Below are 15,309 nucleotides of genomic sequence, written 5' to 3'. Positions count from 1 at the left end.
TTTTATGAAAAACATTTTATGCGCATTAGCTAATTTGTTTAATACGCTTTTAAATTTTAGCCGGCTACATATCGTTGACATCCATTATTCTCGTAGACCTCTTGGGTCTTGACAAATTAACCAATGCCTTCGGTTTGCTGATATTGTTCCGTGGCGCAGCAGCAATTGTGGGATCCCCTCTTGCCGGCGCCATTTATGATTGGAAAAAATCGTATGATTGGCCGTTTTTTATGGCAGCAGTGTTTTTCCTCATCTCGGCTATAACTAGTTTTATGGCAGCTCCGTTGAAACGGTATATAGACCTAAGACAAATGGCCATACCACAAGAGGAGGATGACGCGCTAACACCTATCGACGAAGATGACGAAGAGGACGATGAAGACGATGACAACAACCATCATCAGGTTCCTACCATAATCGAAACAGCTCCCACGCCCAACAAACAGCCACTACAAGAAATTAAAGAAATAGAATCTGTAGTTTAAACAAAAAAAATTATATAAATAAACTTTTGATAAGTTTTATTTTTCCAATTATAAGACGAGCGTTCATCTAATTTTGTAAGCATTTAAGCAATTTTTTTTTCTACATTAGCATTTCTCAAGCAAAAGAAAAAAACAAAGAAATATTTTTATGTAAATAATAATTGTTTTATTTCTGAATAAAGAGATTTCCCATTTAGTTAACAATTATATATGCCCAAACATAAGAAAATTGTCTATGTATGTAAATAATAAAAGTAAGAAGTGTTCGACTAATTTAAATATTGAATTATATAAGTATTTTTTTTAATTTTTTCTTAACAAACTTTATTATGAGATTATTTTAAAATACAACAGTTAAGCATGTAGGGTTTTATACATGTATATCTAATATGTATGTACATACATTTATTATATAATATATTATTAATGCATGTGTGTGTGTATATAACATATTGTATACACATTTTAAAATATTATATATAATATAAATTAATTATGATTTTTTTCAAATGCATTGTGCCAGTTATGAAACACGTGTAGAAGCTGTGATAACTTCTTAATTTTTATTTTTATCAAGGGGCATTTAATTTTAAGTCATCTAAGTGTTAAAAAATAAAACTTACCTATTTTTTTCTTAACAAGTTTACTCGTACTTGCGTATTCTACTTTTAATAACATTTAATTGAAAATAATTTATAAATTTCGCTTTGTAAATACCTATTATTTTGAAACCATTCTATTTTAAGGTTTTTTTTTTAAGTATACTACAGACGGATACCAGTTAATTTTTTTTTTTTTGGTTTATTTTATAAAATTATATACCTATAATATATATATATATTTATATATAATTACATACATGATAATTAAAAAATTAAGAACCACTATTATAATGATTTTTATGATAGAATATTTATAAAAAATTACAAGAAATTAAAAAAATAATAAAATAATGCATAATTATTGTTTTAGTTTTTTCTCTCAATTATCTCCTTGTTATAAATAATAATAAAATTATAATGGAATCGTGGCAGGATTGATTAATGTATTTTTTTATTGGAGTAATCAAGTTATGTACATTGCTTAAATTATTCTACACATTGTGTACAGCAAGTATTAGAAGCTTAAAATACCAATTTTCGCTACTGGTGGCCATGTTGAGTTATTAATTATTACATGTAACATTGTACATTTACCGATGTTGTCTTCGTAATAGCTGTAATATTACCTACTTGTACAGACAGTTTGATCTTGAGATTTAACTACGAATAACGTCGTAACAATAATAGATAATTTTATTGTTATTGAGATAATTTTTATTTTAACATATTTTGTTGGGCTGCTCATATTTAGTGTTTTCTTTTTTCAACGAAAAATAACAATTTTTGGTAACCCATCGTTATATTTTAAAATGCTATTGTTTAGTGAGGAAAGGATGTAATTGTCTCCCTTCCATTTCGGCCAGTTTATTATTGTATTTATAACTGAAAAAACATGTAGGTAAGTGTCTAACAATTTTTTAAGTTACCCTTAAAAAATCTTGTAGGTATAAGACATGAAGAAAATCCTTACCAACTGTACTTAAATATTTTTTACTACACTCTTTCCACTTTACAAAGCTTAATAAGCTTTGTTAAAAATATATACTTTTTGGAGTTTTTAAAAATATAATAAAGTTTACGTCTTGCCTATTAAAAAATTGGCTATTTGGCACAACATCAATTTCCGGAAAAATATTTACAAATAATGTTTCACAATAATTCTCTAAATATATGTCTACTGAAGAACTGCAAGGTCCACAAGGCACAAACGGTTGTCGAGGCCTATCTTGCTAGCCTTCAAGTTGATGTAAACAAATTAAAAAAATCTACTTGGGATGTTGGATTTTCTTCATTAGGCCGGGCTTTTAAAAATAATTTAAAAGACTAACTTATAAAAAAGTTCTTACCCGTTCCATGCTTATCTTTATATGCGGTTTGATACAACCTTAGGAAATACAAGAAAAAGATTTTAAAGTTTCAAAAAGTCCAGATAGGTCTCAGGCTTAAGCAATATAAGACTAATTACTTCGAGAGCGCGCATTTTTCTTTATTTAATTCTTGGGCGTAGGTTGTTTTTGGATCCAAGTTCGCAGATAAATTAATGATAATAACATAAAAATGCAGTAAAGCTTAAACCTAGTCTGATGTTTTTTTTAATAAGGAAAAAGAATAACACGGTTGTTAACTTAATATTGTGTTTATCGTTTACAGTCTACAGATTACATATTGTTTTCGGGTAAACTATTACGATCAATCATCATACCTACATTTGGATTTGGTTATAATAAATATTTGTATTGATAAGAAACTGTAATATCGTTTAATATAATGGTAATTTATTCTATAATGTTGAATTAAAAGGTGAAAAAAAAACTATATACAAATTTAAAAACATAATATACAATAAATAAATAACATTGCATTTTTTTTCTTCAATATTTAATCGAACATCTTGGTGAAATCATAAAAGCGCAAAGATTTTTTTACCGTAAGCACATTGGAATTGCTTTCTATTTTAGCTTGGTTGGCACGCAATTGGTCGATCACCCAAACGGTGTCGGTCGGTAAGTATTTGTGCAACATTTTCTTGAACACCTCGTAAACGATCCACCGGCCTTGCGCCGGAGTGATGGCACAGTGTTGGCGCAGCGAGCACATTTTTGCGTACACAACGTTGCTGACGTCCCGGACGAGACGCCACAAGAACGCCGGGTTGGCGTGCCAGAAATATTGCTTTGCCGAAGTGACAACACCGAAAGCTTTATGCGCTACGACGGACGCCAAGTTACGGACAACCGTGGCCGGCGAGTTGTACGTTTTGCTGAACAAGACGATCGGCAACGGGTAGTGGTAGTGGCTAGTGACCCGCCGGTACAATTGCTTTCCAGGCCGAACGGCGAGACCGTAGTCGAAGAAGTGCAACGGTCGTTTGCCGCGGAACACTTGCTCGTCCCGCGTAATTTCACCGGTGTCCACGTGGACGCGCAAACCCAAAAATCGTACCGACCCGCCGCCGTCGGACGTCGTCCCATACAGGTTGGTTTCGGTTTTGTCTTTGTTTATCGTCAAGCCGTATTTTTCGAATCCGGCGCTCATGGTGGCAAGAAAGTGTTCGGCCGCCCGTCTGTCGAACGATACGAACAGATAGTCATCCATGTACCGGTACAGCAACCGCGACGGTCCGCTGACGCACGATTTCAGCTGGTTCGACTGTAGGTCGGCCAGCAGGATGTCGCACAACATCGTGGACAACCGGTCGCCTTGGATGATGCCTCGGAGCATGGCCATCGGACGCCGGTGAAGCGTCACTGCGTTGCCCTCTACGCTTGTTTTGACCGCGTTCCAGATTCGGTTCAGTGATACGATCGAGCTCTTGTCGTGGAACAACAACGCACCGTCCGGGAACTTGGGTGGCGGCAGGCCGTCGAAGTATTTCATTTTTTTGCAGTACACCGTGGCGCCGGAAGCCCACTTGACCACGTCCACCGTATTCATGTACAGCTCCTGCGACTTTGCCCCAAAGTGCCGTTTGATCGAACTTCTAAGCACGGCGAGCAGCGGTTGTTGTTTGATGCTGGTAAACGCATCCCGGAAGTCTGTCCGGACGTAGTACACGGGCCGTTTGGACTTGCTCAGGCACACGCGCATCGATTGCCAGCTTTCGAAAAACTTTGATTTGTCCACGGACTTGGTCCTCGGATACGCGTTCGCCAGGCACCGCAAGAACACCAGACAGTCGTTCATCAGTGCCTTGTCCCTGGGTTCCCGGTTCAGTTTAAATATCAAACGGATCCCTTTGAGCTTGGCGAACGGACACACCCTCCAATTCCTGCGGGCGACGACCGCCGCCGTTTGCGGGCGGACCTCTTGGAAAAACCCGCTCTCCGTTAACGGCTGCACGGTGCGGTCGTACATGGACGTCCACGTGGGCTTGGCGAAGTACGCAATCCCGTAGCTGGGCACGTTAGTGGTGACCACCTGGAAGAACTGAGTTATCCGGCCGAACACGAACGCGTTGGTCAGCCACGTTAGCGTTTTGGCCATGGCCCCGGTACCGGCCGGCGACACGACGCGTCTCAGCCACGCCGCTCTGGACGTTTTGATCTTGTGGACGACGTGCTCGACGGTGAATTCGTGGCCCATGCCGGAATCCAAGATTTTCGACACGTTTCTCTGGTACTGATCTCGGTTGCCGGCGGTGCCGAACATTTCGACCGGCACGATTTTCCGCACCACCGTGGCCGCAAACTTCTTTATTCTGCCCAACGGGATGGCTTGCGAACGATGTCCATCGATTGCGCTGTAATACATGTGTTTGTACGCGGACCGCGAGTCTCTGGCCGACAGCTTTTCCAGTATTTTCCTCAGAGGCTCAAAACTTAACTGGCCGTATTCCACACTGCCGCCGACGTCTGTCTGACGGATTTCAGTCAACATGGCCGCCGCGTCCATCTGTCCGGGTTTCTTGATATTCTTGAACAAGTCCGAAATCTTATAACACTTGGGAGCGTGCGTGCGGTTGTCCGCAAAGCTTTTCCGACTTTTGTCCTTCCAAACGAACTTGGACATCGACCGGAACGCCTGTAAGACCTCGTGACGGCCACAATGTCCAGACGACGAGTCCACGCAGAAGTAAACGTTCTCCCTGTGCGGCACGAACAATAGACAATCGAACAACAGAAACTTCATGACGGCGGGCCCGACCACGGCGTACAGACCGGCCCACTCCGGTAATTTGATCAGTTCGCCAACGGTCATTAAACAGTGGTAACCGTTGCTCTGTCTCGCGGCGCCGCATTTGGAAAACACTTTACTGTCGCAGTACGATTGAAATTCGTCCAACCCGATAGACACGTCGCGAGTATCGATGAAGCATTTGCGGGTTCGGTAAAAATGTTGTACGTCGTAACACACGACGACGGAATGAAGACTTTTGACGGCTGCGCTTTTCAATACAGAGTTGGGTTCGACGGTCAACAGAAGAAATTCGACCAATGTATTGGTAATGTATTTTGTCGAGTTGACGGCCATCGCGGTAAATACTTAATTGGCCATTCTAAACAAAATCAAATTTGTCGAGTTTCATAATAATATAATTGTGTATATTAAAAAATATAATTTATTTAAACGTATTATTCGATTTTAACTTCAACAGTGATTTAATTATTATTAAATGTATGTAATGAATTGATTATACACACAGTTTTCAGCAAATCATTGTTCTTGTTTACAATTAATTAGTTTAAAAAAATGATTCTTTGTACACACTATTGTCCTATATAAACGAGCATCAATAATAGTATATCATTGATTATTACATTAAAAAGGAAGCCAAACCACATAATTCATCAACGATTAAGAATAAAGTAAGGCAAATTCGATAAAACTTGTTGTTTAGCATATTTTGAAGAAAAAAAATTAATTGAGATTTTGTATAAACACAATTTAATTCAACAACTCAACAAGTCTGTTTTACGGCTAACTTTAGACTTCTACAAAACATTTAAATCTAAAAAAGTGCTTAGTTAATTATTTTTTCTAAAAACAGCTATTACTATAGATAATATACGGGACAAAATGTATTCAACGCTAATATAAAATAACCTGAAAAAACGTTAACACGATCAAAATCTATTTATCATATTTTTTTATCAACAAATTGCCAACATTTTGCGTCTTATTCTCTGATTCTCATTTCCTAGATACTCGTCCTAAAAATTAATTTAAATACTTATTCGTTAATTCCAAAATGAAATAATCAATTTACGAGTATAAATACAAATTAAAAAAAAATGTAATAATAATTTTTAAATTTTGACTTTTTGAAAATTAATATATTTTGACACAGTGTCGTCATTTAGACATCGAATTTGCGTTTATGCATATAAGTAACAAATATTATGAGTTTTTAAAGCACTTATTAGAAATGATCATTATTTATATTTCACTGACTTCTATTCTCAACTTTATTGAAGAAGTCTATTTCATTATGAATTAATGTACCAAATATAAACGATGAGTGATAACAATATTAATGAAAACTTTAACAGGCATCTAAATTATATTTTGGTACTTACAGATGACAAAATACACAAACGTGGTAAAGATCTTAACAGCATAGGTATTAGCAGTGTTCGAATTGGAAAAATAAAAGTAGGGGACGTTTTTACTTAAAAAAAAAGAGCGTATCGACATTTTTTTTACCCCTAAAAAAATTACTTCTCAAAATTAGTAGGGTACGCTACGATTTCTGAAAAAAATAGTAGGGGTGCTCAACCCCCTCCCCTCCAATTAAAGCACTGGGTATTATTAAATACGTTATCAAAAAAGAAGTTAAAACTTGAACATGATTTTGAATACAGCTATTTAAATAGGTGCCTAGTGTAGCTTGTATCCGAATCGAACATTTTCCATGGCATGACTAGGTCTCTAAACTAGGGGGGAGGGCATAGTCCAAGCTTTTTTTTTTTAGAAAAAAAAACGCCGACTGCTTTTGGTTGTACAAAAAACCATAATTTATAATTGGCGATAAAAAAAAACGATTTTTGTTAGAGCAATTGTTTTTGTACATAAAACAGATTAACAAACGTTTATAATACATTGTACTATATTATTATTGTTAATATCGATAAGCTAGCGTACATACTTGTCAGCTCACAGGTGGTTGTTGTTATCACGAGAAAAAAAATACACAGACTACAGCTGCTGCCGATTACTTTACAGAACGTACTATTAATTTTATTAGATGGCATTACAATTATTATTACATACAAAAATTAATGTGAATAATGTAGTTCAACGTTTTTTTTTTTTGCGCATATTATCAGTTTCTATATATGCTTATTATTATTATCTAATTGATAACGTTCAAATTCAGACATATATATAGATAATAATTACTATCTCTATCTGTGCATTCGGATCAATGACCACGTTATCACCGGTTCAGGCATCAGGGCATTAGGCATATTTAAATGTCAGCAGAGCCAAAAATTATTATTTGGTTATTGCCGCGTGGCCACTTGACTTGGTCTCGAGTCTACTTAAAACAATTACAAGACAATTATCGTCTCGTTTAGGTAGTGCTTCCGTTTTTTATTAGTCCGAAAATGTTTATGCTCAACAAATTGATCAAGAATCGACGTCCTAGCTCTGGTTTTGGTTTTGTAAGCAAGCAGTTGACATTATATTTTACTTACCTACACAATACTATACTATTGCATATATTTTCCACTTTAACTAACGTTTCGCGTTTTTCCAGTCCAATCACAGAGATCTTAACGTTGCCATAATCGGACAGAGTACGTTTGCCGCCGAAGTATATAAATTGTTATTGAAAAATGGCCATCGTGTTGTCGGTGTTTTCACCGTACTGGACAAAGGGAATCGACAAGATCCTTTAGGTGAGTCTATTATATTAAGTCTTAACACAATTTATATTTTCCATTTTTTTTTAAAATGGTAAACTTAAGTTAAAAAAAAAATGCAATTTAAGTTTACCTAGACCTTTGTAAAATTTCATTTAATGTTCACTAAAAATAGACTACATTTTTCTAACGGACGTTTTATTATTTCTTATTATTATCTTTTTAGCGGCGGTTGCATCCGAAGACGGTACAGCCGTATTCAAAATCAAAGCCTGGCGTAAAGGTGAAAACGCTTTACCTGAAATTTTGGAACAATATAAAAAAGTAAACCCGGACCTCAACGTATTGCCGTTTTGTTCTCAATTCATTCCTATGGAAGTTATAGAACATCCAAAACATAAAAGTATATGTTATCACCCTTCAATTTTACCTAAACACAGAGGAGTCAGTGCCATAAATTGGTAATGAATATTAGTATAATTTGTTTTGTTCCTATTTTACTTTAATCTTAAACACATTGCATGTTATAGGACTTTAATCAACGGTGACCCCGAAGCAGGGTTTTCAATATTTTGGGCAGATGACGGACTCGATACCGGACCAATACTTTTACAGAAATCATGTCCTGTTTTACCCGATGATACTGTTGATTCTATTTATAATAGATTTTTGTATCCAGAGGGAATTAAGAGTATGGTATGGATGGATGTATATTTGAAGACTAATTTTTATTAATGTATTGTTTTTAGGCTGAAGCTGTTAATATGGTTGCTAATGGAACGGCCCCGGTAATACCTCAGTCTACTGAAGGCGCTTCGTTTGAGCCGTCAATAAGAAAAAAATTATTGCAAAAGGTATGAAAATGAATAATAGTAATAGTAGATACACTTGTAACAAATCTATTGTTTGGTAACATACATATAAAATAATACTGTAGGTGGATTGGTCGAAAACTGGATTAGAAGTGCATAATTTCATAAGAGGTCTAGACAGTTCCCCAGGAGCCTCGGCTCTACTGGACAACAAAGAAGTGAAACTATTCAAATCAATGTTGTGGACTGTAAAAACACCCAAAGGTAATCAAGTCTTAATAGATGGTCTTGAAAAACCTGGTATTATTCACGACGACGGTCTAATTGTGACTTGCGCTAATGGCCAACAAGTAAGAGATTTGAATATTAATAATAAGTAACACAAGTGAATGTTAAATAGTTTTTCTAATCTTATTCTAGTTAAATATCAGTAGACTATCTGTGGATGGACAAATGATGGCCGCAAGTAATTATGGTAAAAAAAATAAGGTTCAAGAAGCTGTTGAATACACCGAAGAGGAAAAAGCTATGGTTTCTGTTTTGGAAAATATTTGGAAGAATATATTAAACACAAATATAGTCAAAGAAACACATTTCTTTCAAACCGGTGCTGGTTCTATGGACGTAGTTCGGTAAATATTTTATTGTTTTAGTTGGTTACTCGTTAAAAACAATTAATGTCTGCAATTTATACAATTTAGGTTAATTGAAGAGATAAAAGATAAACTGAATTTGACATTGAAAAATGATGATGTATACATGTCCCCAGTTTTTCATGAATTTTGCAACACATTCGTAAAAAGATCCAGGGGTACATTAGAGGGTAATAAGCGCATAGAATACGATCCAGTCCAAATGGACGTCAATAATATGAAATTACAATTTCCTAAGCAACTTTTTATCAACGGCCAGTTTGTCGACTCCGAGTCGGGCAACACAATAGAGTGCGTTAATCCTGCAAATGAATCTGTTATTTGTTTGGTAATTATACGCTATTATTGTTGTTTTAATTACATTTTTAGCTGATAACAGTTATGATATCTCCCTGGCAACGGATTGGAAATCCGTCCCAAAGAGCGATTACGTGTAGAAACCATTGCTTTGATGGCAGCCAAAACTTTTACAAAGTGAAAGATGTTGACAATGATGATGATGACAATTATGATATCTATGTTATGGTGTTTAGGTTCAATGTGCTTCTGAAAATGATGTAGATCGAGCAGTTGATGCAGCCAGTAGAGCTTTTAATAATGAATGGTCTGAAATGAGTCCAAGAGATAGAGGGGCTTTGATGTATAAAATAGCAGATCTATTGGAAAAGAATAAAGAAGAATTAGCAACAATAGAGTCTATAGATTCTGGTGCAGTTTACACTTTGGCACTAAAGACTCACATTGGCATGTCAATCGATGTTTGGCGATATTTTGCTGGATGGGCTGACAAAATACACGGACAGACAGTACCAATATCACACGCTAGACCGAACAGAAACTTAACTTTTACCAGAAAAGAACCTATTGGGTATCATATTTTTGAAAAACAATTTTTTTTCAATATATTTAAAATTTTTATTTTAAATTAGTGGTTTTATTTTAATAGGGTCTGTGGTATAATTACTCCATGGAATTATCCTTTAATGATGTTATCTTGGAAAATGGCGGCATGTTTAGCTGCTGGCAATACTGTTGTTATGAAACCAACAGAATTATCTCCACTTACCGCTTTAAAATTTGCTGAATTATCTGTCGAGGCAGGCTTTCCGCCTGGGGTCATAAATATTCTCCCTGGACTTGGTAAAATATATTATTTACACGATTTATAATATTATGTTAGGTAATTTAACATTCTTAATGATAAAATTGATTTATGGTTGGATGCTGTTGTAGGTTCCGAAACTGGGAAAGCAATAGCCGAGCATCCGGATATAAGAAAAGTAGGGTTTACTGGCAGCACATCAACAGGTCATTTAATTATGAAGGCAGCCTCAGAATCAAATCTCAAGAAAGTTTCTCTGGAACTCGGCGGGAAATCCCCTCTAGTCATATTTGACGACTGTGATTTAGAAAAATCCATTAGGATGGTAAATATATGTTTAAAATTACACAAAACATTTTAATATTTAATTGAGCACACTTTGCTTACTTTGATTGTTCAGAGCATGGGAGGCGTGTTTTTCAACAAGGGAGAAAATTGCATATCTGCTGGCAGAATATTTGTGGAGTCTAATATACATGATGAATTTGTAAATAGAGTTGTTGAAGAAGTTAAAAAAATTGTAAGTCATAATAAAATATCAATTGTTCTATTTATAGTTATAGAAAATTATTATGTTGTAATAATATCTATTTATCAATCTACCGGTATTTTAAAAAAAACATTGCTATCAAATAATGTTTAAAAAAAAAATGGTTTTTAATTGACATTTTAGAAAATTGGCAACCCGTTAGATCGTGAAACACATCATGGACCACAAAATCACAAAGCTCATTTGGATAAATTGATTAGTTATTGTAAAAAGTCACAAAACGAAGGCGCCGTTTTAAGAATTGGAGGAAAGCGATTGGACCGACCCGGTTATTTTTTCGAACCAACCGTATTTACCGGCGTTGAAGATCATATGTTTATTGCACAAGAAGAGTCGTTTGGACCAATCATGGCAGTATCCAGGTTTAGCGGCAGGTAACACTGCTCTAAAGCAGAAATGTATAACATTACTGTAGTTGTTATTTTATGATGTATTATTTTTAAAATATGTATATATTCATTGTGTAGTGATTTAAATGCCATCATTAAAAGAGCTAACGCCACCGAGTATGGCTTGTCTTCGGGCATATTCACAAAAGACATCAGCAAAGCGTTGAGATTTGCTGAAAAAATTGATGCCGGCACAGTGTTCATTAATACTTACAACAAGACTGATGTTGCTGCTCCGTTTGGAGGTTTCAAAAGATCTGGATTTGGCAAAGACTTAGGTAAAAACTTTATTTGTAATGTGTTTTTATATACATGTGTATCTGGGCTTAACATTCGTTAATTCGAATCCGAACCATTGTAGATCCGTTTATTTCAAACTTCAGATATATAATGCCTTTGTTTTAAAGTATATATCATGTTCTATGTAGTCTATGCTAAAAGTTTGAGAGTTTATAAATTAATTTTATTGATTAATTAATAATTACTAACAACATGAATAGGTACACTAAAAATGTTTGATATTAAAATGTTTCAGGAGAAGAAGCATTGAACGAGTACTTAAAAACTAAATGTGTTACAGTAGAGTATTGAGTAATTAATTAAATGAAAAAGTGAGTATATTAGTTATTACATTTCTCAATGTTGTCAACGAGTTTTCTGAATTCATTCCATATGATCAACGAATCTATACACACAGTGCCACCACCTCGTCGAGTTTGATCGCCCTATAAAAATATACTTAAATTAATATTGTCATACATTTCAGTTTTAAAACCATTTTTTAACTTACGGCTCGATTGACATCTCCAATACAAGTTAAAGGGATTGAATTATTTACACTAGTAGCCCATTTTGAATGATCTTTAGACGATTTGTACCTAAGTTTTACACCCTTCATGACTATCGATTTAATATTCATTGTTCTGTGTAAAATAAGTTCATGTTTAAAATTTTTTTTTTAATACCTTTTTTATTCCGTTTGGTTTTTACGTACTTGAATTTATTAGAACAACTTGAGTTAAACCTGTCTCTCGAATTCAACCAAGTTTCTGTGTATAGATCCGATTGTGCTAGGTTGGTTACCAAATCTTCATACAAATCTATAATATTTGTGATACATTATTTTTTTAATTCTTGCATATTAATTTTTTTTAATATCTAATTGTTATTAATTACATTTTTTATTTTTATTAAAATTTAAATAATTTTAAATTTTTATTTTGTCATACATTTTGTAAAAATAATTTTTGATAATTATAATTATTTATAAAAAAATTAAATAATTTTACTTTTTTCCTACCTTTTCCAAATTGTCTATTTTTTGCTATGGATAACACCTTGAAACCTTTGATAGTCTGTAAATGCTGTAATCTCACAGGATCGATGTCGCTACTAGGTACATCATGTGGCTGAGTGGCATTATACAACTTGGGGTATATGTCTTGGAGATTTTTACCAAAATGACTGCCATACACCTTGGCTTCGTTATTTATAATTTGATCACCTGCATAGAATTTTTTAAAATCAAATCCAGTTATTTTCGTTATAGCCTTACATAATGAAATTATAGTATTAATCGTACTAACCGACTTTATCAAGTTCTTGAGATAGCATGGATAAACATAAAAAGCTTTGACCAAATTTCACTCCTGTTGGCGGATAGGTGTACGAATTATTATTTTGATAAGGCAGCTGAGGATATTTGGGTACACTATGCACTAACCAATAGCCAGAATCCTTGTCTGCTGCAACCATTCCTTTAGTGTGACCCAAAGTCATTTGCACCGGTCCATTGGTCGGTTCGTCATTATACACTAACCACATCAGGGTCTACAGTAATTATACAATATAAGTAATATACAAATATAAAATAATGAAGTATTGTTTTGTTAAGAAGGTACTTATTGTATAAATAATAATAATAATAATTAATTACGTCATTTTGACTCTCGGAAGAGACGTATATCTGAGAGACGCTGTGACCCATCGCAGAATTTTCTATTGTTACCGCTTGATGGTACGACCAACTAGGGGTCTTATTCTGTGAATCCATATAAATGTACCCTGTTCCATCGGAAAAGTTTCCTTGAAGTTTCGGAAGTTTGATAGCCACGAACCTTTTAACATCACAAGTGTAATATGATAATAATTTTAATTGAATTAATAGTGTTTTTTTTCTTGTATTAATTAATCATTTTAAAATATACCAATCCACTGGTTGTCCACTGGGATTTTTACACTGAAGTTTGTCGCCAAATGCCACGACCGCTGTCAAGGCGATTGAAATATAAAATACAAATTTCATGTTCACAACAAACGTTTTGACAATGCTGAAACACAAGTAACAATGATCCGTTTGATTTTATTTAGTAAAAAATTGTATTTTAATCTGTCGTGTTAAAAGCCATATCGTTATTTCTTATCTTGGACAAAGGTCAACGAGTGTGTACTGTTTGTCCGTATATAATAATAATATAGGTATAATTGCATCTATTTTATACATTTTTCCCGCCGCGGATGTACCTACTATATTTATTGTTACTTCAACTGTCAACAAGTATAAGTAATATAGGATTAAACTATGGAACAATGAACATGTTGTCTAGTATAATACATTATTCATGATAACATATTTTTTAAATAGATAAAAGTTGGTGTCTGTACGGTTTGATGGTTTGGTTTTATCACTGTACAGCTGAAAAGTTAATGGTTTTTGGTAAATTAGGTATTTTCAAAGATTTTTTTAACGTTTCTCACTCTTATTTTCACGTAGCTCACCTTGTTTGCGGATAGGTAACTGTTTTCCAACCTCATCCCATTGCCCCGCCTCCTTATCAAGTTAAGAAAATTAAGGAGTTCCTATTAACCCCTCTCTCAATGGCGCTTCCTGACAAACTTATCTCTCCAGCTGAAGTGCAGTACAAAATCAATAAATTACCAACCAACAAATCGCCCGGACATGATCTCACAATCAAAGTAAATCTTCAATCCTTATTGTCGTCGTACTGGTTACCGTTAAATAATATAATACAGCCACATTTTTAGATATTGCGTAGTTAGATGTTATTTTTTTTACAGTTAATCATAATAAATCAAGACTGCCTCGTTTCGATTTGAGGCGTTTTAACTTTTAACATACCTATCTAATAATAATTCTTAACCAGATGACACCGGTAAAAAGCAATTAACTACCACATTTTGCGCTGTAAAAATAAATAAATTAAAAAAGGAAAAGAAAATTGCCACATTTCTCTCTGTGACGAATAAAATATTTGATTTGAAATGGTAAACTGCCACAAAAAGCAAATGTGGCAGTTTGGTTTTTATTAAAACCTATTGTTAAATAACTATAACTTCAAATTAGTACCCTCAACAGCATCAAAAACCAATTCCATCCCGGCGATATCGCAACAAAAATTCAAAACAAACTAAACGAAGCCTCAACTATGAACAAACAAATCACGCTCATGTGGGTTCATGGACATGCAGGCATCAAAGGTAACGAGTTAGCCGACCAACAGGCTAAAATTGCTACCCAAAATGCGGAAGTAACATTAATACCAGGGCTAACATACGATGACTTAAAAACCCAGATTAATGAGATGTCCAACGACAAATCGCTTCAGTTATGGAAGCAACAAACTACCAAACTGAACACTATTAAAAGTTCCACCAACCGATGGATTAACAGCTTTCTAAAAAGGAAAGAAGAAACAGTACTAAACCGCATGCGAATCGGACACACGAGACTAACCCATGGTTATCTAATGGCTAAGGAAGAAACTCCTATATGTGTAGCCTGCGGTGTAAGACTGACCGTGAAACACATATTAACCGAATGCCTCAAGTACGAACAAGACAGACAAAGGATTGGAATCGATGCGACACTTGACACTTCACTAGGACCAGA

At 34.7% G+C, this 15,309-nt stretch overlaps 4 protein-coding genes across 10 annotated transcripts in view; 2 read left to right on the top strand and 2 right to left on the bottom strand.

The window, feature by feature from the left end:
• LOC126838024 (monocarboxylate transporter 1) overlaps positions 1-1,251 on the top strand; it is a 36,491-nt gene extending 35,240 nt beyond the window's left edge. For 3 of the 5 annotated variants that reach the window (XM_050572105.1, XM_050572103.1, XM_050572106.1), the window contains one exon: positions 61-1,251. In XM_050572105.1, the coding sequence (XP_050428062.1) occupies positions 61-485 (425 nt within the window). In that variant the 3' untranslated portion in view covers positions 486-1,251. The remainder of the gene's footprint in view (positions 1-60) is intronic. The other 2 variants (XM_050572107.1, XM_050572104.1) reach the window with 1 other exon arrangement.
• Positions 1,252-2,744: 1,493 nt separating this feature from the next.
• LOC126838127 (telomerase reverse transcriptase-like) lies at positions 2,745-7,345 on the bottom strand. Of its 2 annotated transcripts, none has more exons than XM_050572276.1 (2): positions 7,169-7,345; positions 2,745-5,582 (listed from the first exon to the last, which is right to left on the bottom strand). In XM_050572276.1, exon 2 carries the CDS (start codon positions 5,555-5,557, stop codon positions 2,966-2,968), a length of 2,592 nt encoding a protein of 863 aa, XP_050428233.1. In that variant the 5' UTR covers positions 5,558-5,582; positions 7,169-7,345; the 3' UTR covers positions 2,745-2,965. The 2 variants fall into 2 exon arrangements, with proteins under 2 accessions (XP_050428233.1, XP_050428232.1); XM_050572275.1 differs by having other exon boundaries at positions 7,173-7,345.
• A 98-nt stretch (positions 7,346-7,443) lies between these two features.
• LOC126838125 (cytosolic 10-formyltetrahydrofolate dehydrogenase) lies at positions 7,444-12,613 on the top strand. Of its 2 annotated transcripts, XM_050572273.1 has the most exons (15): positions 7,444-7,692; positions 7,788-7,929; positions 8,120-8,354; positions 8,424-8,589; positions 8,643-8,747; positions 8,831-9,055; positions 9,126-9,337; positions 9,407-9,686; positions 9,892-10,226; positions 10,305-10,498; positions 10,592-10,785; positions 10,861-10,980; positions 11,134-11,384; positions 11,478-11,677; positions 11,935-12,612. In XM_050572273.1, the coding sequence occupies exons 1-15, from the start codon at positions 7,636-7,638 to the stop codon at positions 11,988-11,990; spliced, it is 2,772 nt and encodes a 923-aa protein (XP_050428230.1). In that variant the 5' UTR covers positions 7,444-7,635; the 3' UTR covers positions 11,991-12,612. The 2 variants fall into 2 exon arrangements, with proteins under 2 accessions (XP_050428230.1, XP_050428231.1); XM_050572274.1 differs by lacking the exons at positions 7,444-7,692; positions 7,788-7,929 and having other exon boundaries at positions 8,231-8,354; positions 8,424-8,584; positions 11,935-12,613.
• Positions 11,841-13,810, bottom strand: LOC126838128 (cell-death-related nuclease 7). Its single transcript, XM_050572277.1, has 7 exons — positions 13,607-13,810; positions 13,336-13,516; positions 12,986-13,229; positions 12,700-12,903; positions 12,394-12,499; positions 12,190-12,322; positions 11,841-12,124 (listed from the first exon to the last, which is right to left on the bottom strand). The coding sequence occupies exons 1-7, from the start codon at positions 13,702-13,704 to the stop codon at positions 12,020-12,022; spliced, it is 1,071 nt and encodes a 356-aa protein (XP_050428234.1). The 5' UTR covers positions 13,705-13,810; the 3' UTR covers positions 11,841-12,019.
• Between the last annotated feature and the right edge of the window lie 1,499 nt (positions 13,811-15,309).

Source organism: Adelges cooleyi, unplaced genomic scaffold (genome assembly GCF_023614345.1).
Source record: "Adelges cooleyi isolate 19-005CV unplaced genomic scaffold, UGA_ACOO_1.1 ACOO_flye_CR_arks_rails_tigmint_CR_PRNA_30, whole genome shotgun sequence".
Classification (NCBI taxonomy): domain Eukaryota; kingdom Metazoa; phylum Arthropoda; class Insecta; order Hemiptera; family Adelgidae; genus Adelges; species Adelges cooleyi.
The sequence above is the reverse complement of the archived record's forward strand: the minus strand, read 5'-3'. Positions and strand labels throughout refer to the sequence as shown.